This window comes from Grampus griseus (assembly GCF_964374135.1).
Source record: "Grampus griseus genome assembly, chromosome: 11".
NCBI lineage: Eukaryota > Metazoa > Chordata > Mammalia > Artiodactyla > Delphinidae > Grampus > Grampus griseus.
The window spans coordinates 42,904,439-42,931,319 of NC_139005.1; the positions used below are offsets into that span (position 1 = coordinate 42,904,439).

At 39.2% G+C, this 26,881-nt stretch overlaps 1 protein-coding gene across 3 annotated transcripts in view; it reads right to left on the reverse strand.

The window, feature by feature from the left end:
* The window catches only part of ATF7 (activating transcription factor 7), a 91,362-nt gene extending 65,387 nt beyond the window's left edge, over positions 1 to 25,975 (reverse strand). For 2 of the 3 annotated variants that reach the window (XM_082666017.1, XM_082666015.1), the window contains exons 1-2: positions 25,524 to 25,578; positions 7,310 to 7,378 (exon numbers count right to left, since the gene is read on the reverse strand). In XM_082666017.1, the coding sequence (XP_082522143.1) occupies positions 7,310 to 7,357 (48 nt within the window). In that variant the 5' untranslated portion in view covers positions 7,358 to 7,378; positions 25,524 to 25,578. Of the gene's footprint in view, positions 1 to 7,309; positions 7,379 to 25,523; positions 25,579 to 25,855 lie in introns of those variants that run through there. The other variant, XM_082666016.1, reaches the window with a different exon arrangement.
* Positions 25,976 to 26,881: the final 906 nt, after the last annotated feature.

Below are 26,881 nucleotides of genomic sequence, written 5' to 3' on the forward strand. Positions count from 1 at the left end.
CAGCCACATGCTATGATTTATAGGACAGTTCTTCTGTGGTTAAATAGATTCAACCATCAACAGACAAAAGAAAAACTAGGCTTGAGAGTTAAAAGATACCCAATTTGTTTAAAACCTTTTTTTATGTTATCTTATAATAAACAAAGACTAAGAAACACTAACATTTAGAGGGAGTCAGTTTTATTTTTATTTTTAAAAACATGCATTACTGTACTGAGCAAGTACCCTGGAATAGGTACTGGAGGAAGGGGATTAATAATAACAAAATATAGCACAGAAAATTATAAGCAGGCTAAACCAGAATAATATTTTTTCCCCAAAACAAAATACCCCTTTTTAGAAAAATGAAGGAAAAGAGGAAAAAAAAAGTTTTGCTCTATAAATAATACTATCAAATGATCAATTGTATGTCTTAAATTTTTAGATAACCCAAAGTCTAAAATATAGCTAACTGAAATTTAGCTAAGTGTTTACTAACACTTGCAACTGTAACCCTTTTAAAGGGATTTACCGTTTAGTTATAAAGACAATTAAGACTGAAACCTGGCTCTGACCAAACTCCAGCTGAAGGTGCTTTTCTTGTATTATAAAGTCCAATTTAAAAGGGGCATTTTGTTTTATTTAAGTCACTAGCATATGGTTAAAAAACTTAAGTTTGCCCTGTTACATCCTTTGAGCAGAACATTTAAGTTCTCTTTCTTCTCCTATGAAAGAGCATCCAGAGAGCATCTCTTGCACCTTGTTCGTAATGCACAATTTATCGGCATTTCGTTTCCTTTCTAAATGGCCGGGAGGGAAGAAGAGCTCCATAGCCACTGTGTGTGGTTAGTAATGGCGCTTTTACTTGTCATTGTACAAAGCCTGTTAAATATTTACAACACAGCAATATCTAGTCCTAAACACCCAGTTGTGAGTTTGAATTTTTTTAGAAATAAATCTATGACAAGTTTTCCCCAGCAAAACGCCAGAAGACTCTCCTAACAGCTTCAAGAGACCCAGCGGGTCCAGAGGAGCAGTTATAGGCCATCTGGTGATTACTTATTATTATTTATACAGCAGTGTAGATGTACACACAGATGTGTTATGAATCCACATACAGAGTAGGCCTTAACAAGGGCTTCAGACAAAACGCGACTGCTGAGCAAGTCAATCTGCATTAAAGAAACATGCTAACCAGACAGAGGGAGCACAGTGGCTGTGTTTCAATTTGCCGCATTAGCTGGAAGAGTTTTTGATAAAAGAACAAAGAATTCTATATAATAATGACAATATCTTGTAAGTTAACAACCTAGTTATATGTACATGGTTTTGCAGGGGTGGCAAAAGAGGGATTAATGAAGGACAGGCTCTCATATCCAGAAGGCGGTTTATAAATTCAGCAGTTTGTAAAAGAAGGGACTAGGAAAGAGGCCCTTCTCCTGACTTAGGATGAACTGAGATACAAAGACAGAGGATTTTTTTTTCTATCAGGAATGTTCTGAGAACAGTTTCTGGGCTCCCATACCAAATATTAAGTCATATCCAAGGAAAACAAGAGTGAGTAACTGAAAATTTTCACCTTAATTTCTTGGGTATAGCTCCAATTAGGTTCATACGGCCTTTTTTTTTTGGCAGACTGGAGCTTGGATGCTTTTAACCTACTATGCTCTTAGTAACGTAATAATAAATATAACACAAAAAACTAAAATAACCAACCACTTGTTTCTAAGAGTAAATGTCAAAAGTGCCAGATCTGACATTAAAAAAACTTGGGTTTAATTCCTTGCTCTTAACATGTCTACATTTTTTATCCCAGTCCCAGTTTTTTTCTTTACTATGCATAACAGTGGTCTACTGCTATTACAAGATTACATAAAACTGCAGCATACTTAAAGTGGACTGAAAGTTATTTCAAAATCAACATATTATTATTACAAAAAACAAGGTTAGCATTTGGCCTAATTGTGTATAAGGCAGTGTATCTTCAGCTGCCTGACAGCATGCAGGCACTCTTACCAGATGGGAACTGGATTAATTATTGAATGAAATATGAATTATTAAATAAAATTTTGAATTTTATTTATTTATTATTTTTTCTTCGGTACGCGGGCCTCTCACTGTTGTGGCCTCTCCCGTTGTGGAGCATAGGCTCCAGACGCGCAGGCTCAGCGGCCATGGCTCACAGGCCCAGCCGCTCCGCGGCATGTGGGATCTTCCCAGACCAGGGCACGAACCCGTGTCCCCTGCATCGGCAGGCGGACTCTCATCCACTGCGCCACCAGGGAAGCCCAAAAATTTGAATTTTTTAAAAACTCTTGGCAGGCGGTGAGAAAGAAAGGCTTATTTGTTTGCCTGAAATTGTTTTCACCTGTTGAAGCATGTAAAGATAGCACATATCACAGCACATATCACCACAAGTGGTGTTTATGTACCAGAGCCATTTTTTCCTATGTTATTCTCCAATTCAAGATGCTCCCTTAACATAAAGAATTAGTAATCAACACCAGCCATTCTTCCTTGCTTTTCTTTTGTGCCAATGCCAGTTAATAGGAAAACTTGCCAAAGGGACAGAACTAACAATCCAGAGTCCCACAGTACCAGTAGAGCCTATTTCATGGGAGGGCTGGGATAACAGGAATAATCTCTATAGATTTGTGTTACATAGGCAATAAAATATACACCTTTGCAGCATGCCAGCATTTAACCAATCATAGAAGCTATTTGTTGCCTCATATATTACAAAGCAATAGAGATTTAAGGGATAATGTTCATGGAGGCAGAGGATACGAAGCAATAAACAGCACTGGAGGTTGGTTAAATGCCAAGTGAAGCCAGGACTACAGCACCATAAACATTATTCCTATTATATGACAAGATAAGGATGTAAAGAAGCTGCCCTCCATCCCACCACAACTAGGGCTCTACTGCTACCCTGGCCTTCGGAAGGGAAAGCAGGCTCCGGAGGTCTTTGAACTAGTTATACGTGTCGTGTCTCAGAAAGATATGAACAGAACATCAACCTGTACCTAAATGTTCTCTGGGAGAAGAAAAGATCTGGTAGTAGATATCCTCGGTGGGGGGGGTGGGGGTGGGGATAGAATAACAGCACCTCAGCATCACAATGGGTAGAGAAACAATCAAAGGATTTTTCCTTAAAAGAACAGAGTCGATACACAGTGGTTATGACAGAAACCTTTCTCAAAAATGGCTAATAATGGGATGATACTACCCATGAATAGTACCTTCTCAGAGGAAATGTGTTCCTGTTCTTAAGGAAATAGACATTCTAAGTAAGAAGCTTATACAACCAGCTTCTGCTCAAAGACTTGATGGTGGTAACCAGGACTACTTAAATCTGCATAATTCATACTGCAAACTAGCATCATGGGCCTGAAAGGGAGGTATAGGAATATGGAAATTGTTGACTCCTGGTAATAAAGATTGGACAAGGAATTCCCTGGCAGTCAGTGGTTAGGACTTTGAGCTTCCACTGCAGGGGGCACGGGTTCGATCCCTGGCTGGGGAACTAAGATCCCACAGGCAGTGCTGTGCGGCCAAAAAAAAAAAAAAGGTACAAATTTCCAATAAAACATTTTAGGGGAATTCCCTGGTGGTCCAGTGGTTAGGACTCCATGCTGTCACTGCTGAGGGCCCGGGTTCAATCCCTGGTCACGGAACTAAAATCCCACAAGACTGGAGGCATGGCCAAAAAAAAAAAAAGGACAAAAGGCATCCAAAAGGTAAGATATCGAACTGTATCCACATGAAGTAACAACTCAAATTCAAGATTACTGACACACAGTAATCTTTCCTGCTTCCACATGCAACAGAACTTTATAATCCACCTTCAAGTAAAAGTGCCCCCCAAGCATTAAAAACTTACAAGACTTCCTAGATTCAGAACCAAACTGTATTTCTAATATTTTAATAACACAGAGGCAAAGCTATTTTATAGTTACAATGTTTTTTAAATAGATGCTATCTTATAAACATTTCTGAAACCCATACAACTCAAATTCAACCAGTGCTTTACCACAGGGTATCTGGGGCTCTGCTGCCTTAACACTAACCCATTCTCCAGAAGCAGCTCTATTAACTATTCCTGCTACCTCATTCTGTAAAGAAATATTAGCAGGAATATTACTTTCCCTGAGTTCCTCTTCATGAGGGTGATGAGGCCTCAAGAGAAACAGAGACTCAACAGGAGAATAGGAATAAGTTAGCTCAAAAAGCCCTATCACCTGTCTTTTCAGATAAGAATGCAAAGAACACAAACTTCAGCAGCCATCTTTTTTTAAAAAGTACATGTAGCATATTTAGAACTCAGCTGTGTCACATCAGACTTACTGTTGGGAAGTGGATCATGAACAGAATCCAAAAATAACAGCCATTAAAGACCTAGCAACCAAAACATGTTTACGTATCCATTGAAAGCCCGGTGGTTTTGATTATATGGTGCAGCGCATAATCCACTAGTCTATTTTAGGTGAATTTTCCTTTCACCTCCCCTTAATATTATGGCATAAGATGATTTCTGAATTTAAGGGTACACAGGGTAAAATCTGGGCAGAGAACAGATATTTAAATAATACAAGATTCCTACAGTTTTTGTTGGTTGGTTTTTTTATGGATCAGTCTCTTGAATTATAATTTGCTTTCATTCCTTCTTCCTCTAACTGGTAGAAGCCACTGATTTTTGAGACTTCTATGGCTGCTGAGTTCTAAACATGCCTTGCAAAAATGATCGTGGTCCTTATTACCCCTCCTGGGACTTACATAGCCTTTTTATTATTCTACCATATCTGGAGTAATCAATGAATCAGTGACAACTGATTATAAATAGGCTTGAAGGCCTCAAAGTGGCTCCAGAATGAAACCATTTTCAAGGTAATAAGGAAGTTGGGACGACAGGCCAAGGGTAGTTCACTTTACCAAATTTATCTTCTCTGTCAGATTTTCACTATTTCATATAACATAAAGCAATCAAGGTAAATCTTGTAGAGATCCCACTCTAGAGTTATTTGTTACTAGATATTGGGAGAAACCTGAAAGGAGACTAAATATAACTAAAGAACTACAATCTCGGGACTTCCTTGATGGCGCAGTGGATAAGACTCCGTGTTCCCAACGCAGGGGGCCTGGGTTTAATCCCTGGTCAGGGAACTAGATCCCACATGCATGCCACAACTAAGAGTTCGCATGCCACAAGTAAGGAGCCCACCTGCAGCAACTAAGACCCAGTGCAACCAAATAAATAAATAAGCAAGTAAATAAATATTAAAAGAACTACAATCTCACCTGACCATAAAGTTTTGACAGGCAAAGCAGGTAAAAGGATGAATCATGCTACCTCAAAGCCTTAAGTTGTAGCTTTTTATCCTTTTTTCTATGAAACAGGTAATTTGAATCCAAAAGAAGGTAGCAATCTCCCTCAGTTCCACACTCACTGAGGGAAAAAAAAGCCTCAGGATCTATGCCAGAGGTTATAATGAATCCTAATGACCAATTCAGAAATGGGAGGGAAAAGTAGGGGAAGGAAAAGGCTTATGGTAAACAGAACCCAACAATACAAGAAGGACTCAAAGTAAAAATCCCTGTTTTCCTACCTCTAGTCCAAAATAATGCAAAACAAAAACAAAGAAACAAACACAAAGCCCTTCTGGGATCTCACAAATCTCAGTGAAAACTACTTTTTTCTGATGAGATAGCCTGAAGAAACCCTACTGATATATTTTCTTTCTCAGAAAGCTTAAGAGATGATTTTCCTATGTATTCCTTTATTTTTACCATCCATTTTTATTTATTTAACTCCTTGTCTGGGTAGTCTTAAGCATACAATACATAAGAGGGGCACTGAGCAGCTTAAACAATAAGTGAAGAAAAATAAATCTTTTCACCAAAAGTTCAGATTCTTTAAAGTAAGTGAGATAAGTAAAAAGGGTACCGCGTAACTATTATGGGAGTCACAGTAAGCACTATAATCAACAAATTCACACACAAAAATTTGGAGGAATCAGATTCAGGTATGTACTCCCATAAAGCTGTCTGAAAACAAATTTACTCTATTTTCCCAAGTGGCTTCTATTGTAAAAAAATATATATACACACATACACACACACACACACACACACACAAACCACATGAGGAAAACATGCAGTCAACAAACAATACAGTTGAAAGCTTTGACAAGGAAGGAAATAAACTCTACAATGCTAAATACTTCAGAATTGGCTTTTTTAGTCTTTTATGAAATTTTCAGCATTTAGTGGAATTTGGAGTCATCCTTCTGCCCATTCCTTGTCACCAACCCTATTTGTCTCTCAAATTCCAATTCTTAGGAATCTCTGGAACTTAACTCTCTTCTTTTTATACTTCTCTAAGTATTTACAATGTTTAATAGAACTAGCCTGCAATCTCACATACTACCAGTAAGTGTCACTGGACAGTCACATGACATATTCCTAACTGAAAAGAAATTCAACCCTTCAGGCTCCATAAAATCAACTGTTGAAGGCAAATAAAACTCTCTTGAATAAAACTTTCTTTGTATTCCTTTCTTCATCCTTTGTGGAACATGGCAGAATGGGAGGATCTAGGAATAAGTGTTAAGAAGGTACAAAATGAAAAAAAAAAAAAGGCAGTTTCAACAAAATTATTTAAAAAGTACATGATGAAAAATATTTGACACAATGTATACGCATACAAACAATAACATGGCAGCTAACACACAGAACAAGGCATTTAATGGTGTCAGACAGGGAAAATGGCTGAGAAAACTTGTAGCTGATACACTGCTGTGAGATCTCGGATTCTATGTTGGATTTGTCCTTCCTAGACAGGTATTTGCCTTAGCTGCTAACAATGATTTTCTTGATCAACAGTCAAAAGAAACTTTTTCTTATCTAGAAAATCCAAAATAGACTCTGGCAAATTGAGGTTCAAAATGAATGGGTGCATTTTCAGCTTCCTATCCAAATATGTTGAGCAGACTTTTACATCCATGAAGGCTGAAGAAAGGATATTTCTAAACTTGCTTTGTATTTAAATAAATAGCTTTAGAAAGGAGGCGAGAGCAACATGTATTCCTCAACACTGTGTGTTGCGAAACAAACACCAGCAGAATAACAATATGAAAGACAGCAAGGCAGATTTCATTACGGTAGAGTGTCCACATTTCCTCATAACTTGGATTTACACACTACAAATCCTCTGATCTGATTACCTCCAGTGATCACGTAAAACACTGGCTTTAAACTCTTTGCCTCAGTGATAAAACAGCCACTTTGATTCACAACGAGACATTCACAATAAAGTATATTGTAAACGTACCTGTCCACAGCCCGGGGCATTGCACACAAACGGTCTGTCGTCTCCCATATTTCATATAGCAGAGCGGAGCTGAGGAGGGGGAGGTAGGGGGAAAAGTTATGTTAAATACGTTGGAGTTAAAAAAAAAAAAAAGTGCTTCAAAAATATCGAGCCTAGAAACAGGTGTTCCAAGAATGCCGTCTATCAAAGCTGTAAACACAGGCTACTTTGGGGAGACCCATTAGACAGGTGGCATATGATCTACTGTGCCTCGGTTGAAACTTTTAATTAGAAAAATTTAAACCTAAAGAGTCAAGGAATTTCAAGCCTTTTACTAGATTTTTCCCTCTTTCTGCTACAGTATATAACACACTTCTCCAGTATGCTGAATTACAACCAGTGCAGTTCCCTATGTCAATAAATTCACTGAACGCTCGATGCGGAAGCCATATTTCTGAACTAGAGAAGACCAAAATTTGTCATTTAATTAATTAAGGGATTATAGGAGGGGTGCTCCATTTTACAGGGCCATAATCTGGCTCCCTGGTGTATAAACAATGAGACTGTTGGCAAGGGCCGTTTATCCCAGATTATTGCCAAAGAAAACAAAGCACCCATCCTATTGGGCTACATGGGAAATGATTTTCATTAATAAAAAAATAAAAATAAAACCCTTCTCTCCCCACGGGGAGCCTCCTTCTCCCCCCACCAATCGTCGGTGGCAAATGGAGAAATATCGGTGCCCTTCCCCCCTGATTCTATTTATGGCTAGGTTTTTAAAAGCAGCAATAAAACAAATGTCGACTCTTTGGGGGTTTACTGGGTGAATATGTTCCGGCTGTTTGTGCTGCTCTCGGCCAGAGTTCTTGGGCTGCTCTGTTGCAGCCAACAGATGTGTGCTGCTGCAGGGGATAAAAGAAATGGCACTAAAAGGCATCACCATCCATCCTCTCCGTTTCTCTTTAGAATTTAACAGGGTTTATACTGTTGTTGTTTTTTAATTATTGAAGCTAAACTTTTGAAATGTTGATCAAAATTCTTTGTCAAAGAACAATAACTCCAAATGAATGTGTTGGGGAAATTTCTCATATCCCAACTAGGAATAAAAATAGAGGTAGAGATGGATAAGGATTAGAAATGCAAATCATAGTAAAAATATTCCTAAAAGATACAGAGTATTTTGAAAGAGTGAAAGAGAAAAAAGGGGGGGTCACAAAAATAGTCTTTATAAAATAAACTCCTAAAGGACATTTTCAAACATCCTTCTACAAGACAGAAAGCTGTATGAAAGAATACGAAGAAGGGAAGATGAAAGAGGAAGAACTACAATTTGAATATGCGTAGAAACGACTTCAGAACTATAACCAAATTTCGAATTTTCATCTTGGAGATAAACCAAAATGTCAGGTTAACCTCAGTCAGATCTACGTCAAAATAAATATTAAAGTGCTAGACCAAATCTGGCAATCAGAAAACCATGCCTAAAACTCAGAGGGCAGTGGTAACATCTCTCCTACTCTCTTAAGACTCACTCTAGGGTTGGAAACCCGTATTTCTGGTAGTCTGATCAGTAATTCCACAACTAATCGCTGTTTAAAATTGTGGGGTGCCCCATAAAATACAAAGGGCTTCTTAGCAATCCTTCATTGTGATAGGAACAGGGTCTGACTAGGAAGGAAACTGATGCTGCAGCACTGCTGTAATGGAAGAGAGCCTGTATGTACATAGGTGTACACAGATTTATATCACATTTAGCCAGGATAAATTGCTTCAATAAATTCTGTTCCTGGGAGAGGCCAGCTCAAGCTGATGCTTGGTACTGGGAAAATGAGAGCTTTATTCTTCACACAGCCCCAGGACAAGGAGGTCTTCTGGTTTGTTCGCTTGTTTTAAATACACTTCCTAGAACTACAACACAGTGCAAAAAATAAATACAAATATACAACAGTAAATAAATGCAAAGACCAATGCCATTATGGCTGAAAACTCAGAACATTTCTGGAAAGCAACTGATCTCTGGAAAAATTCCTAACAACTGCTGTGCTGGAGGTAATTTTACATCCTAGTCCCAGAACCTGCTTTTCTAATAAAATCACTAAATGAGAATTTTATTTCAACAAGATCCTCTAACCTATTTTCAATCAGGAAGTAAACTACAAGGGATAGAGCAGATGTAACATAAGCAGGCAGGATTCCCTATTTTTACCTTAATTATGTTTTTTGAGGCTAAGTTTTCTCAGTTTTCTACCGATTTAGAGGAGGAAAAGGGTCTCGGCTGAGAAGTGGGGCAGCACTGGTAGAGAAAGTTGATTAAATAAATTCTGGAATGGTTTTCCTCAAACCACAGAATTCAAAATTTAACTTGGTTTTGCACAATCACATCACAATTTATGGCTTCCAAATTTTATTTCATTGCTAGGAAATAGAGATGAAAAATCAAGACTTTCTAAAAGCAGAAAAAAAGGCAAAAATAAGTTTTGGGGAAGAGAATTAAAATGTAACAGAACCAAGCATTTTCATGGCTCTTAAATATTCAAATCTGTCGGTCACTAACTAGGATTTCCTGCTTCCTTCCGATTTTGCTGCCTTTTGTTTTGCCATTTTCACTGAAGAGAGATCACAATGGGAGGAAGAAGGCCCTCTTTCTTAAATACCTACAATTATTCTTTTTTTTTTTTGGCCCCAACCGCGTGGCACGCGGGATCTTAGCTCCCCACCCAGATCGAACCCACGCCCCCTGCATTGGAAGCGTGGAGTCTTAACCACTGGACCACCAGGGAAGTCCCCCTACAATTATTCTTCAATCATTCCCTCAATCTCTTGCTCCTTTTCATTTCCATCATTCTTGCTTTTAACTTTAAAGTGATGTCTTTTTTAAAAATGAAATATTTAACAATAATGATCTGTCTCCTCACTTAAAAAGAATTTCCAGTTAACATCATTCTAAAAATTTCTTTCATTCCCAGTCTGCTGTATCAATTGCTACATATAAAGAATGCCATTGCTTATTTCTATTTGATACTTAAAACTAACCTCTGATAATGAGAGGTCAAACTGATGCCTCCTCAAAAACAAATAGCAACACATTTCTGTAGTATAAAGACTGAGACAAAAGGTGAAATCTTGAATAATGATACTGCCATTCACTAGAATTTAACTCACAGCCCATTTGTAACTGTACTGCTTGACAGGTAGATCACGTGTCCAGGCACGGCATTCAAGTCTGTCATCTGTTTCTCAATCTATTCTTCAGGATGAAACTCAAGCATTCTTTAGAACTAAGCAATAAATGACGGACAAGGGGATACACATATTTAGAGACATTTCCAAAAGAAAGTGAAACGCTCTCAGTGGTGATCTTAGAACAGGAAAACAAAGATGCATAAAAAGGCTGTCCTATGGGCCAAGGAAAAGGCTCATGTGCTCAGAATGCATGAATGATAAAAATTGGTATTCATTTAAAAGAGAGAAAGTTATCTGAATGCTGGCAGAAAAGTGAAGAAAATCCAAGGTTTAGAGAATGATTTTAATAATTGGGGTAATTTCATAGAATCTTACTTTTTTTTTTTTTTTTTTTTTTGCGGTACGAGGGCTTCTCACTGTTGTGGCCTCTCCCGTTGCGGAGCACAGGCTCCGGACGCGCAAGCTCAGCAGCCATGGCTCACGGGCCCAGCCGCTCCGCGGTGTGTGGGATCTTCCTGGACCGGGGCACGAACCCGTGTCCCCTGCATCGGCAGGCGGACTCTCAACCACTGTGCCGACAGGGAAGCCCCATAGAATCTTTCTTAAATAGTTTTGTCAGAGCCAGAAGTATATCCTAAAATGGTCAATGTGCAAATAAGAAAACTGATTCTCTGATTCTGTGTGTATACATATGTATATCTATCTTTTTTTTTTTTTAATGGAATGAGGATGGAGTCTGCCACTGAGGTCTACAAAAAGTCAGTTCTCTGGACCTGGCGTAATATAATTATTTCTTTAGTAATCAACTGATGTTATTAAGATGGCCCAACGTAAGGTAAGGAATAAAAGCCATGTATCAATATAAACACATCCAACGGACTGTTTGCAGGTTCCTAATAACAAAAAGCAGATATTGCTAAGTATAAAAAAATGAGAAGGGCATATACACCATAAATATCAAAGATTCATGAAAATCTAGAAGGGGTTCAAACTAGCTATCATTTATTCATTCAAAAGCATTACTAAAGAACTACTAAGTGCCAGGCAAAGCGGACACAAAAATAAAGACAATAGTCTTTTGCAAAAAAGAAATCTTTCTCTCAACTGTGTCAAAGAAAACCAGAGTTGGACAGTAGTTAAAGCAGTAAAAAATGGATTTTATTCAGGACTATTGCAATAGTGGCTAAGAGATCTCAGTATATAAACCAGGCTCAGTTTTGAATACACCATGGGCCAGTGGGAATTAACAGCCAAGGACCAGGGTGGAGTTCAGTGACTAGAAAATTACTAAGAGGAAACATAAGGGGTAAAGGGGATTCTGGTTAAACTAACCTAACAAGATTCTTGCTGATGACAGGCCAGGGTGATGAGACATCACCTGAGGGATGGTAGAGGATGAAGAACCTAATCAGATATGCGAGAGAACAGATACTGAGGGTGGGGGGCTCTTGCTAAACTGACTTAGCAGGGTTCTTGCTGAAATTCAGTTTTACAAGGAAGTACACAGATAAGCCTAAAAGAAGGTTCAGGAGCCTGACTAAAGTTTGGTCGGGAAAAGAATCCTTGTCATCTGGCATGAAAGATGCCAAGTAAGGGGTAAGAATGATGGCTTAATTTACAAGTTCAATTAGTCATAGGTTGATCAGTATACGTATTAGATCCCTTACTACTTCTCCTATTCTTTTTTTTTTTTTTTGCGGTACGCGGGCCTCTCACTGTTGTGGCCTCTCCCATTGCGGAGCACACGCTCCGGACGCGCAGGCTCAGCGGCCATGGCTCACGGGCCCAGCTGCTCCGCGGATCAGGGCACGAACCCGTGTCCCTTGCATCGGCAGGCGGACTCTCAACCACTGCGCCACCAGGGAAGCCCTTCTCCTATTCTTTATGGTCATTTATCAAATTATTTTACTAGCAACTCCAGAGTATATACGAGCACAAAAAAGATGGCTAAGTCTTGGTAAAAGATCTGACAAGGAAGACGTACGAAACTAGTAACTACAATTTACCTTTGGGATCAAAAAGTAAATTTAATCATTAAAAAAATTCATTAATTCAGGGACTTCCCTGTTGGTACAGTGGTTAAGAATCTGCCTTCCAATGCAGGGGAAGTGGGTTTGATCCCTGGTCAGGGAAAGAAGATCCCACATGCCGCGGGGCAACTAAGCCTGCGTACCGCAACTACTGTGCCCACACGCCTCAACTAGAGAGCCCATGTGCCACAAACTACAGAGCCCATGCACTCTGGAGCCCATACGCAACAACTACTGAGCCCACGTGCCACAACCAGAGAGCCTGCACACCGCAATGAAGAGCCCGCAAGCCGCAACTAAGACCTGACGCAGCCAAAAATAAATATATTTTTTAAAATTCATTAATTCACTGAACACTTTATTCAGCGCCTACCGTATCTAGGCCCCAAAATTCAACAATGAATGAGACACACAAGATATCTGCCCTCATAGTGCTTACTTACAGTCTACAAAGAAGAGGCAAACACAAAGAAAGTAATAAACAAAATCATTTTAGATTAACAGCAGATAATTGCTAAGAAATGAAATCGTGATGTGTTAGTAACTAGAAGTGGACTACTTTAGCTTCATGAATAAAAAGGAAATGGCTGTATTATCTGTGACCAAAAGGGGAATGGGGAAGAATATAGAGATCCAGTTAAAAACTTCTGGAAGCCTTTCCTTTCATAACACGGTTGATGTTCAATAAATATTTACTGATTTAATCTGAAGTAGATATTCAAGTCTACTTTGCTGAAATTTTACACTTATCTTTCCAAGTTTTGCAGAAAGCTGCTGGGTCCACAAGACAACCACTATGCAGGTATTTACGCATTTAAAGCTATATGTATTTAAGACATATTTAAATACATATTTATAACTACTTTGTGCCTAAGGTACTTTATGTGACTGCATCCAACCAATTCTATGCTTTTCCTATCATACAAATAACACAAAAGAAGCTCTACAGTTTTTGGTTAGACTGTTAAAAATGGGGAGAGGGGAGGTATTTGTCAAGTTAATTGACACTTAACTGACCCTTGAAAACAAAACCTAGACCAGAGCTTTTACGGTATATTTTCAAGTATAAAAGAATGCTTGCTAATCAAGGATGCAGCAGAGAGGGCACCTTAATATGGGACTTGTGGGAGTACATATATGGACAATCTTTTTGGAAAGCAATCTGGCAATGTTTATATTAAGTGTCTTAAAAAGTTTTACACCCTTTGAACAAATCATTCTTCTTTCAGGACTTTATTCTGAGGCTAAAACCAGAAACATGGACCATTTATATATGAAAATGTTCATCAGTCATATTTATAACAAAAAAGAAAAAGGAATTAAATGTTTAAAAAGAATGGATAAATATAAATTAAGATATTGTCTTACAATAGATATATTTAAGTTGTTAATAATAACCTTTCTGAAAGCTATTTAACAACATGAGAAAATGTTATACATTAAGTGGGGAAAAAAAGGAGGATACAAGGGGCTTCCCTGGTGGCGCAGTGGTTGAGAGTCCACCTGCCGATGCAGGGGACACAGGTTCATGCCCCGGTCCAGGAAGATCCCGCATGCGGTGGAGCGGCTGGGCCCGTGAGCCATGGCTGCTGAGCCTGCGCGTCCGGAGCCTGTGCTCCGCAATGGGAGAGACCACAACAGTGAGAGGCCCGCGTACCACAAAAAAAAAGCAGGATACAAAATTGCATATGCACCATAATTCCAAATCTATAAAAAAGCAAACAAAATAATAAGCATAGAACAAGATGAGCGAATTAACGTCAAATGTTAATAATGGTTATCTCTGGATAATGGTATTCCAGATGATTTTATTTCCCTCTTTCTACCTTCAGTATTTTCCAAAGTCTCTACAATGATCACAGATTGCTTTTTTTTTTTTTTTTTTTGCAGTACGCGGTACTCTCACTGTTGTGGCCTCTCCCGTTGCAGAGCACAGGCTCTGGACGCGCAGGCTCAGTGGCCATGGCTCATGGGCCCAGCCGCTCCGTGGCATGTGGGATCTTCCCGGATCAGGGCACGAACCTGTGTCCCCTGCATCAGCAGGCGAACTCTCAACCACTGCGCCACCAGGGAAGCCCACAGATTGCTTTTAATAAATCAAAAACTTTATAATATAAATAATAAAAAGAATACTGATCTGCATGACTTAAAAAAAAAACATGTCTGAGTTTAAAAAAAAAAAAAAGGCCCGTATCTGCTAGACTATTCCGTTTTTTTTTTAAGATTTTTTTTTTTTTTTTTTAATGTGGACCATTCTTAAAGTCTTCATTGAATTTGTTACAATATTGCTTTTGTTTTATGTTTTGGTCTTTTGGCTGCAAGGCATGTGGGATCTTAGCTCCCCAAGCAGGGATTGAACCTGTACCCCCTGCATTGGAAGGTGAAGTCTTAACCACTGGACCACCAGGGAAGTCCCTCTGCTAGACTACTCTAAAGCACTAAACAGTATAGTATTTAAAAATTATACAAAGTTGTTCACTCTCTACTACAAAGCAACAGAACCACAGAACCAACTGACAAAGTTCAAAATGAACTACCAAAAACATCTTTCTAAAAATGTAAACTAACAGCATCAAATAGAAATAGACATGGTGGAAACTTAGATCGATACACAGGGTAAATCAAGCATTTCAAGATAATTCCTTATTAGTTACCCTCAAGGACCCGTTTTCAGAATCCACAAATGCTGCCTAACAACAAGTAGTACTTATATTAAACACTTAGAAATTGCCCCAACTGTCCAACACAAAGGGAATAAAGAGAGTTGAAACCAAGCTTAGCAGGTACTGAATGCCTTTCAGTGAGCTACAAATACGCTAAAAAATTTAGACCGGCACCCAGAGCTCTACAGGCCCCATTCCCCTATGATATTAAAAAGAAAAAAATTATATACAAACAGTTCTCTTCCAAAACCATAACTTTGGATACCAACTTTCAGACTCTTAGATAATTTAGCTGCTGCTAAGCAAAGAGTACAAACACTGAAGCTCTTCACCATAGCAGCCTCAACATTTTATTCTCCATAAGATACTCTGTGCTCCTGTGACTTGCATTACATCTAGAACACTGACTTTAGGAAAAGATTCCAATAAACCTATGAACAGTGACACGATAATGAAGGTATGTTAACCGCAGAAAACAAAGAAGACTCATGTTTTACTAGGCAGTAGATTATTTAGGAATTGAAATTTCTGTTCATAAATTCTGGGTTCATTTTCCACTGTAGTATTTAGCATAACAATAGTTTAACACACTATTTCATTAGTAGGTAAACCAAATGCCCCAAAAGGATTACATAAAAAGCATAGGGCTTCCCTGGTGGCGCAGTGGTTGAGAGTCCGCCTGCCGATGCAGGGGACATGGGTTCGTGCCCCGGTCCGGGAAGATCCCACATGCCGCGGAGCGGCTGGGCCCGTGAGCCATGGCTGCTGAGCCTGCGCATCCGGAGCCTGTGCTCCGCAATGGGAGAGGCCACAACAGTGAGAGGTCCGTGTACCGGTAAAAAACAAAACAAAAACAAACAAACAAAAAAGCATATATAAGTTTATAACCTTTAACTAATTAGCCTTTTGTAAAGCACTTTGCTAACAGATTGGAAAACTGAGGTAGAGAGTGTAGAAAAAAAATGCAAAAGATGAGTCAAGAGGTTGAGGTTGGACTGAACCCTGGTTACCTGTTCTCACACACCCCAAAGAAGATATAAAAATGGACACTGTATCTTTTTATAACACCTGAAAGTTGTATGACAACTTGCATATTGTATGACTACTCCTAAGTGAATCATGTATTTCCAAGTTTACACACAATAGGTGTTTCTTATATGTTTATTATATAAACGAATGTCCAGAAATATGAACTTGAGGGACTATAATTTCTTGGAGCATTATTTTTGTCTAGGAAAATTAAATAATGTTGATAGTTTGAACATTAAGTATATTTTATTATAATTGGGCTTCCCTGGTGGTGCAGTGGTTAAGAATCCACCTGCCTGCAGGGGACGTGGGTTTGAGCCCTGGTCCGGGAAGATCCCACATGCCACGGAGCAACTAAGCCCATGCGCTACAACTACTGAGCCTCCACTCTAGAGCCTGTGAGCCACAACTACTGAAGCCCGCGCGCCTGGAGCCCGTGCTGCGCAACAAGAGAAGCCACCACAATGAGAAGCCTGCTCACCGCAACTAGAGAAAGCCCGCTCACAGCAACGAAGACCCAACACAGCCAAAAAATAAAAATAAGTAAATTTTTTTAAAGTATATTTTATTATAATAATTTTTAAACTCATAATCCAGTTATAGTATACATCAAGGATTGGTAAACTGCAGCCCATGGGCCAAATCTAGCCTGCCACTTGTTTTTATATGGCCCACAAGCTAAGATGTTTTTTACATTTTTAAATGGTTGAAAAAAATCAAAGGAAGAAAATTTTGTGACATGTGAAAACTATATGAAATTCAAATTTTAGTGTTCATAAATAAAGTTTTATGGGAACACAGCCATGCTTATTCTTTGCATGTTGTCTCTGGCTAGCTACTTCTGTGCTACAATGCTGGAGCTGTAGTTTCAACAAGAGACCTCATGCCTGCAAAGCACATATTTACCATCTAGCCTTAGTTTGCCAACTCCTGGTATTTATAACTATTATTAATTAAAATACAAGGTTAAGATATCCCAATTATGACAAATGTCAGAGTGATTGTTAATTAAGGACTTTTATTATGTGACTATTCAAGTACTAATTTTTCATCTGACTTCTCGAAATTTAGAAATTAGGTTTTCTTTTTTTTTTAGAAATTAGGTTTTCTTAAAACATGATTGATTAATCTACCTCTATAGTTCTCAATCTTTAGCATATTCATCTAGGCTCCATGTAAAAATACAGATTCACAGGCCTCCTGGATTCTCTTGGCTTTGGGGCCCAAGAATCTACACTTTAAAAAACATCCTTGGTAATTCTGATGCAAATGGTCAGTAACCTACCCTTTGAGATGCACTAAATGGTTGGATATTCCTCCCGTATGGTAAACAACTGTATTTTTCAAGTTTGGTACCATAAGACATCAGTTCTCAAAGTGGGCTCCAGGGATCCCTACAGATCCTTGAGACCCTTTCAGAGGGTTCATGGGTGTTCAAATCATACAAGGGTAAAAGATCTATTTAAGGGGCAACATAGGCCAATTCATTTTTATGTAACAGAGTATTAAAAGTTCACAGATGTGGTAGCAGATTCTACACAATAGCTAACCTTTAAGAAACTATCACTTTTCAGATTTTGATGTAGTATCAAAGAAGAAAGATTATCTACAATTATCTGAAAAGAATCTTTCCTTTTCCTATTACATATCTGTGTAAGCACAGGTTTTCTTCGTATACTTCAACCAAAACAACATATTGTAACAGACTGAATGCAGAAGCAGATATGAGAATACAGCTGTTTTTTATTAGCCAGACATTTGATGTTCTTCCCCCAATTTTTTTTAAAACTATAGATAGTTATTTATGTTGTTATTTTTTTGTGTGTATGTTATTTTAAAATAAGCAAATAAATATTTTAAAATTTTCTCCATTTTAATTTCTAATATACTAAATATTAATAGATATAACCATGATAAGCAAAAGCTCTTTGGAGTTCTCAATAATTTTTAAGAGTATAGAGGGGTGGGTACTGAGACTAAAAGCAGTTTGAGACCCACAGTTTGAGAAATAAACAGTAGAGTGCCCTGAATTGATCAAAGGGAAAGTTAAAATTAATTTCTGGATTTCAGGCTCAGGCATGCAGGGACAGGTTTCAAAGAACGGAACCGGCTTAAATAGACCAAATAGTTTTGCAGCAAATGACTGAAAACAGATGGGAGTGAGAATTAGGCTGAATCATAAGTTAGGCAACACATGGCCAAAGCTTAGAACCTATGTGGAAACAGCTTCATACAGGCAACTACTAGACTAGAACTTTCTCTCCAGGCTTTTGGAGGATTCAAGGAACGATTCTGAGCTATTCTCAGAAAGGCTAATAAAGCAAAAACAAAGAAGCAACAACTTGCTAAAGTGATATCAGGAAGCTGAGTTAGAAATAACTAGAGAACATTATACCTATCTGTGTTTGGCCTCAATATGATTTTAGAAGTAAAAAAATTCCTGGAAACTGGTAGGCTGTGAAAAATCTAGTGTTGTGTTTTGTTTTTTTGTGTACTCATTTTCAGATGAAGTGAAACAGCAAAGCAATAGCAATCAACCCCAAAACACTGATCTTTAAGGATAAATTTTAAACCTTCATGGACTTAATTTAAATAGGCTGCAAACAACAACAAACCTGATAGACTCTAACATTAAACCCCAGTATGAGTTTGGTCCCAGATAGGAAATAGCTACAATATCCCACAATGATAATCATGGAGACGCTTAGAAATTCTCAAGAAAAAAATCTATTTTCTAAGACTGTCCACATACTGGCAACACAGCGACCTATCTGGGGTATTCCAATGTTCACTGACTTTCAAAAGTCCCTAGCATAGATATGTAAAATATTAGCAAACTAATGCTTGACCAAAACTTAAAAAAAAAAAAAATTTAAATGGTGCTACAAAAGACATGTTAGTACCAGAAATATCAGAAAAACCATGTTAAATAAAAATAGGATGGTGTTACTCAAGTTTGATAGCTTAAACATTACTGGCCAGAAACTTGGTGCCAACACAAATCATTTACAGCAATCGTATGTTATATTCAATTAGTCATCCTGTTTTTATAATAAAGTCAGGCATATTCCTATTTCAAAAAGAATGGTTATGCTCTATTTTTTACTTTTCTACTACATGGTAAATTTTAAGCCCCAAATAAAATGTGGCCAATTTAGAACATAAATCTCCTCTGTCCGCTATGTCAGAAAGAAGCACTATATCAGATAAGAAGATATTAGTAAGTAATTCTACACAAAGAAAACAAGTTGGGTTTTGTGAGAAGGTGAGGAGATGGCAGAACAAAACTATTCCCATGAAGGCCCCAGCCACAAGCTCACAATAACTTTTCAAGCTAAATCTTGGCACTTGTTAGACTTTTCACAAATTGATATTTATTAAAGATAAATGCAGTATTGAATTAGAGAAACTTTTTTCACAGTCAGGTTTCAAATATATGAGAACATTCAGGATTAAACTCACCAAAAGATGAAAAGAAGCTAACAAAGTCATGAGTTTGTAATGAGTTCTGTTCTCCTTCATGACACTACTGTTGTAGCTCACCTTTGGTTTAGTTGGGAATCTTTCCTAGATGTCTGCTTACAAAGTTTTAAAAACTAGGTAGTAAATTTGTCTTTTCATAAAACCTTTCCTGGGCTTCCCTGGTGGCACAGTGGTTAAGAATCCGCCTGCCAATGCAGGGGACATGGGTTTGAGCCCTGGTCCGGGAAGATCCCACATGCCGCAGAGCGACTAAGCCCATGCGCCACAACTACCGAGCCTGCACTCTAGAGCCCGCGAGCCACGACTACTGAGCCTGTGCGCCACAACTACTGAAGCTCACATGCCTAGAGCCCGGGCTCTGCAACAAGAGAAGCCACCGCAATGAGAAGCCTGCGCACCGCAATAAAGAGTAGCCCCCACTCGCCACAACTAGGGAAAGCCTGCACGCAGCAACGAAGACCCAACACAGCCAAAAATAAATAAATTTATATATTAAAAAAAACCTTTCCTGAATTTTACCATTCATCCTTCCTCTCCAAGGAAGCCATGCAGTATATGTTTACTTTCAAAACTGAACTGAATTTTGCTTCACTGTATACAGGCAGTGAGAAAATTATTCAGATTTCTTTTTTTTTTTTAACATTTCTCAACAAAAGGACAAACAAGAGAAGGAAAGGAAACAAAATACTATGACTTAACAGAAAGAAAAAAACCAACCACATTCTTTCAACACAGTGTCCACCAGGGAAATTCTGAAGAGAAAATGTCATGATAAAATATTTTAAGACATAAAATGACCCCAATGCAAAATGTTTGTTGTTGTTCATTTGTTTTGTGTTTAGCTCAAAGGAATTATTATTTCTTGTCATTTATGTTCCTTACTTTTTGTTTGTCCATCCCCACTGGGTCAGTAGAACCATTTCAATTTCTTTACATTCTATTTTTCTTCCTGATTTTTCAATAGTAAGTTCCTTGATCTGAGCCTCTACTTACGAATGTTTAGATTGGAAAGGACCTTGAGGGGTCATCAAGTCCATCCTTCTGCTTTCCAGGAGAATTCATAACTACAATCTCAGATGGATGAGAATGTGTCAAAAGAAAATGTACAAACATTTCCATTCACAATTTGCAATTTTCTAAAAATGAAAGTAAAAATTAAAACCTCAAAAGAGGAAGGTGCTTTAAAACTGCATTTATCAGCTAAAATTGCTCAAACATAATTCAACTATCAGGCTAAAATTAACACACAGGAAGGTTGTTGGCTGCCAACATAAAATCTTTATTTAGTCCCTAGAGATGTCTTCTGATGTTTTATTTTATTTGTAAGCACCATTTTACCTTAAGCACATAGCATGACAAACTTAGATGACCACACCAATAAATTATAAATAGCAATGATACATATATATATCACCAGGAAAGCCCTGGGCAATAGTTTAATTCTTTGATATGTAACTTAAAATGTTCAGGGAATGATGTTTCTTCCTAAAGGAGTTTCCAAAACAGAATTTCATCTGATGACAAAAAACATACAACTATGAGGAAACACTGTTAAATCATTCTAGAATTTTTTTTTTTTAAAGAAAACAGGACCAGGGCTTCCCTGGTGGTGCAGTGGTTGAGAGTCCGCCGATGCAGGGGACACGGGTTCGTGCCCCAGTCCGGGAAGATCCCACATGCCGCGGAGCGGCTAGGCCCGTGAGCCATGGCCGCTGAGCCTGCGCGTCCGGAGCCTGTGCTCCGCAACGGGAGAGGCCACAGCAGTGAGAGGCCTGCGTACCGCAAAAAACAAAAAGAAAGAAAGCAGGACCAGAGGTCTTGGAAGTGCGGAAAAAATAATACTTAGAAAAAACAGGGGCCAGGGAAGGTAGAGTCCAGACACTATATTTTGATGAAATATTGTTTCCCAGGAAGATTATAAAATGAATTATTAAATAAATGGCTTATGAACCACTGGCAAGTAATGCAGTGATCTATAAACACTAGCATAAGAAAGCTAAATAGTAACTCATGTCTAACTTCACTTTCTTCATATGAAATATAGGTTAGGTAATAAAACAGTAGGTGGATTCATAACTGAATTTTACCCAAAAGGTTCATTAATGGATTAATATCAACTTAGTGATAGTGTTCTGATATTACATAGCATTGTTCCACCCTTATATATTTTTACCAGTGACCTAAAACAAAAACACAGGTGTCACGTTTATCAAATTTAACTATCAACAACAGAAAGATATGAGGAATGGTTAAGAGGCTAAAAATAACAAGCAGATGTAAACTGGTATATAGAGAACGGATAAACAACAAGGTCCTACTGTATAGCACAGGGAAATATATTCAATATCCTGTGATAAGGGACTTCCCTGGTGGTCCAGTGGTTAAGACTCCATGCTCCCAAAGCAGGGAACTGGGTTCGATCCCTGGTCAGGGAACTAGATCCTACATGCCGCAACTAAAGATCCTGCATGCCGCAATGAAGATCCCGCATGCCACAACTAAGACCCAGTGCAGCCAAGTAAATAAATATATTTTTAAAAATCCTGTGATAAACCATAATGGAAAAGGATATGAAAAAGAATGTACATATATGTATAACTGAGTTACTTTGCTGTACAGCAGTAATTAACACATTGTAATTCAACTATACTTCAATAAAAAATAAATTTAAAATAAAAGGCTAAATAACATTATCAAGCTAAAACAATAAACCAAAACTAACAAGATGACAATTACAGGGATAAACACAAATTCCTCAATTAAAATTTTAAAATTAATTATATAAATTAATGTGATCTTAGGCTTTAAGAACAGAGGTATTGAGTGCAGTGATAAAAGAGGCCCTACTCTCCCCTGTACTTTGTATTGATCAGATTATATCTGAAATGTTATATTCAGATCTAGATAAGAAACCCTAAAAACTCAGGCAACTAAGTTGATAAGGAGACTGAACTTTATTAAAAATGTCACTTAAAGAATGGTTGAAAGAACGTGGGGTATTTACCCCAGTAAGAGAAGCCTTAACAGAACATAACTGTCATCAAATATTTGAAGGGTTACCATGCTGACAAGAATTAGCTTTATTTATTGTAGCTTCAGATGGCAGGAGTAAAGAGTTTCACAATGTAAAGAATGTTCTAAAAAGCAGAGCTCCTATAACGGAACAGGGTATCTATGAAGTAGGGACCTCCTCCTTACAGCATTCAGAAGTTAAAAGACCACCCACCAGACATTCCAAAATGATGCATTTTCACACTTCATGAATATATCAATACTTGATCCTAAAATAAGCCTATTAGGGGAAGGCAATATTCAAAATGAGAAGCTTAAAAATTGTTTTATTTGACATGTTTCTAGAGACGGAAGACTTTTTTCATGAACTCTAAAAGAGAAATAATGCTTTTTCTTTTTAACTGAATGCTGCGTTTGTTTTTCTCAGAGAAACAACATATGCACCTTAACTTTAGTACCTTTATCAAGGGATAAGAAGCAACTGTATGCCAGCCTGCCAACTAGTTTCAAGAAGAGAACTGTTTTTATTAGACATTTACATGGCAATGCTATTTGCTCCACCTAAAACTTCCTTCCAAAAAGGCTCCTCCTCATCAGACGTGGAGAGGAGGCTGCTGTAACACTGACTCCTTCCTACTGCAGCCTAGAAAAACTCACTCTTGACATGTACAAAACAATAACTTGTGAGAACTTCAGAGCAGCTGTGTTCAGGCAGAGCCAGGGACTTAAAGCAGCAGCTTGAGAGTAGGATGAAAAAACAAATTTCATTTTGGGTTGGAAGCAGGGAGAGGAAAGATAAAGGAGATATACAATAACGGTCTCTATTAACATTTAAAAGCCATGGTAAACAAAAATGCTTAAAAGTTACAACACTGAAACTATCACAGGATGTAACCTTTGATCCACAAGTTTAAAATGAGCAGTGTTCATCATTCTCTAGCTTTCTGCTAGGTGTTAACACTGAGATAGTGCCCAAGTCAAAGCCATCACAAATTCTAGGATGGAAGAATAAAACAAGGAACTTTGCTCTCTCATTGGATATTTTTTTGTGCTGCTGCCAGGCAAACTGTGAAAATGTCTGAATATCCAATAACAATGCTCTCAATGTGAAATACTGGAACCCAATTAAGTAATTAATGCTAAAAGGTCAGTAATTAATTGGTCTCAATGTGCTGCAGGGGTAACCTCCTGGCTAGGAGGACAAATGGCTGCTGAATACCAAAGGTTAATACAAAGTAACATACTCTGGTTTCTCCTCATGTAACACCTTTCCCGGTATATTTCAGATGTTATTTTGCTTCCAAAAGTAAGAGGAGAAGAAAAGGAATGTAAAAGACAAATCTATGCAATAGCAAAGAAGTCATTAATTAATTGGCTGTATTAGCTCATTATTAAATAATACAGAACTATCAAACAAAGGGCAAAGACTTGTCCCTTTTTTGTACAGAATTAAGAACTGGTAAGACTACTTAGTATAGCTGCCAAACTTTTCTTTAGCTTCCTTTCTCACAGACGTGTTACATTTCGCAATAGTCTCCACTTACCTTAAAGTATTCTCCATGTTTAAGTACAAATTGTGTTTGATTTCCCCAACCCTTGCCCCCAAGATATCAATATTATGACTTATCTTTAGCTTCTGAATCGGAACACAAAGGAAGAAACTGAAAATTTTTCACTTTCCTGAAATACGTGCCCATTTTATTTACACCATTTAAAAAAACATAAGCTAACTAAAACTAACTGCAACCATTCATTTAGCAACTCTTCAAGAATACGAGTGGGTAAGAAACACATTTAACAAAACAAACCAGTTTAGTACATTTTTCTGTGCTTATAATACCTATAAAGACCTGTGTCTCTGCAAGAATTATTTATACTACTGAAAAGTTTTTAAAAGTAGGAATCAAGTGAGCTTGTGGAGAAAACTCTGCACACCCCTACAAACCTACACTTACTATGACACAACCTCAAAGATACTAAAACACCCTCTGATAAGTAGAAAACAAACTTTTAAAGTTAGGAAACCAGCAACGCGGGAATATGGGGAGGAGGTGCCCTGGGTAGTAAACACCCCAGTCACAGAACATAACAAGCAATTCAGAGTAACGTATAACTCCCGATGGAGCTCCAACTTGGCCGCTTAAGTCCCAAGCCCCCATCCCTGAGTTGAGGAAGAGATGAAGTGCAGAACAGGAAGAGAGGGAGAAAGGAAATCTGAGAAGTGATGAAAGTGTTCTATTTTTCTCCTTCTCTACCCCTATCCCAACTTTCTTGCAGGCTGGTCACCAGACTGGGTGCCATATCCACCAAAAGCCCTAAATCCATTTCCCAGGCTTTTTCTGACACCTAGGCTAAACACCTGTACATATGAGCCGTCTCCTAACCAAACACCTCCCCTTACCCTTCTGGATTCCCCCATACCCTTCCCAAAGTGATACCTCTTGGCCACTAGCCCACCTCTATGAAGTCTTCCTAAACTCGTTCACTTAATTTTCTCCATATCCATACTTTCTCTCTGATATCATGTCCCTGGTCCTCTTTTTTATAATTCAATCGAAATGCCATGCTCTCACTTCCACTTACTCCTCCCTATCTTCCCAGCAAAACCAAATACCATGTTTTCACCTCCTCATCCCCACCTCCTGCCTATTACCCCTGACTCTTCCAATGCCAAGTCTCTAACCCCACTCTTTGAAGAAGCTCTGGGTCTTCAACCAATTTAGTACCCCTACCCTTTCTCCATTCCACCCCATTACAGGATCCACTAGACTTCCATTCCCTCAGGATTCAACTCCCCTCTCCTTGCCACGCCCTGTGCCCCCCGGGGCTACTTACCCCCAAGTTCTCCCCACACTTCAGGCCTCTGGCCCCGCCTTCCCCCCAAAGGAAGGAGGCGGGAGGAAGGAGAGAAGAGGGGCGGCACTCCGCAAGGTAAAGGTGACCTCCCATTAGTGCTCGTCGCCGCCAATCGTAACTTCCTTCTCTCTTATTGGTCGGCGTTGGTCCATGCCCCACCCTCTTCCTCAGACAGGGCCCAGCCACCGCCTCAGCGCCCCCGTCCAACACACACTGGGAGGGGAGACCCCGGCCTGGGACACTGGGACTGGCCAGAGTTGATGGGGAGACTCCCGTCAGATCATGGACTAGTTAATATTATCTGGACTCACCCGCTGGTAGCTCCGTCGCCTCCCGCCCGCCCGCGCTCGGTCCCACAATCTGTCTCCAGCTCCTTCTTTCCCCCCTAAGCGGAGCAGATACTTTTCTCTCGTCCGGCCAGGCGGGCTCACTTCTCGCGAGATATGGAGAGGAGTTGGAGGAAGGGCGAGATCCGCAGGGCCTGAGTCGGAAAGGGGCCGAGGGGCGGGGCTCCGGAAAAAGAAGGGGCTGGACTTTCGGTGGGCAGGGCTAAGGAGGGAGGCTGTAAGAGTTCCTAATCGCTGGTCGCACGTGTTCGGCTGCGGAGTTTAAGGGGAAAAAAAAAAAAGAAATAGGAGGAAAGGGACTCCTTACAGGTGCCTGTAGTAATGGAGATCCAAACGGTTCTCATACTAGAGAATTAGATTATCCCAAAGTAGCGCACTTTAAAAACGAGACAAGGTTGTACCTCAGTAAAACTTTTTTTAAAAAGAGCGGGGTGGGGGGCTTCCCTGGTGGCGCAGTGGTTGAGAGTCCGCCTGCCGATGCAGGGGACACGGCTTCATGCCCCGGTCCGGGAAGATCCCACATGCCGCGGAGCGGCTGGGCCCGTGAGCCAGGGCCGCTGAGCCTGCGCGTTCGGAGCCTGTGCTCTGTGACGGGAGAGGCCACAACAGTGAGAGGCCCGCGTACCGCAAAAAAAAAAAAAAAAAAAAAAGAGCGGGGGAATTCCAGTGGTTAGGACTCCGCGCTTCTGCTGCAGGGGGCACGGGTTGGATCCCTGGTCCCAGAACTAAGATCCCGCAAGACGAGCGGCTCCGCCAAAAAACTTTTTTTTTAATTAAAAAAGTGGGGGGGAAACCGAGACAGCTACATAAGATGATTCAGTGTTCCAAACAGTCGAATAGTTGCATTTTCTTCTTTGCTCTTACAGTAGCATCACTGGCCGTAATCTCTGCTGTGTGTCTGTATATGGGGATGGGGTGTGGTAAAAGTTCAACCGCAGGAACTGGCGACTTTTTAAAAAACGTGTAGGTTGTTTCTATGGTCCTCCAGAG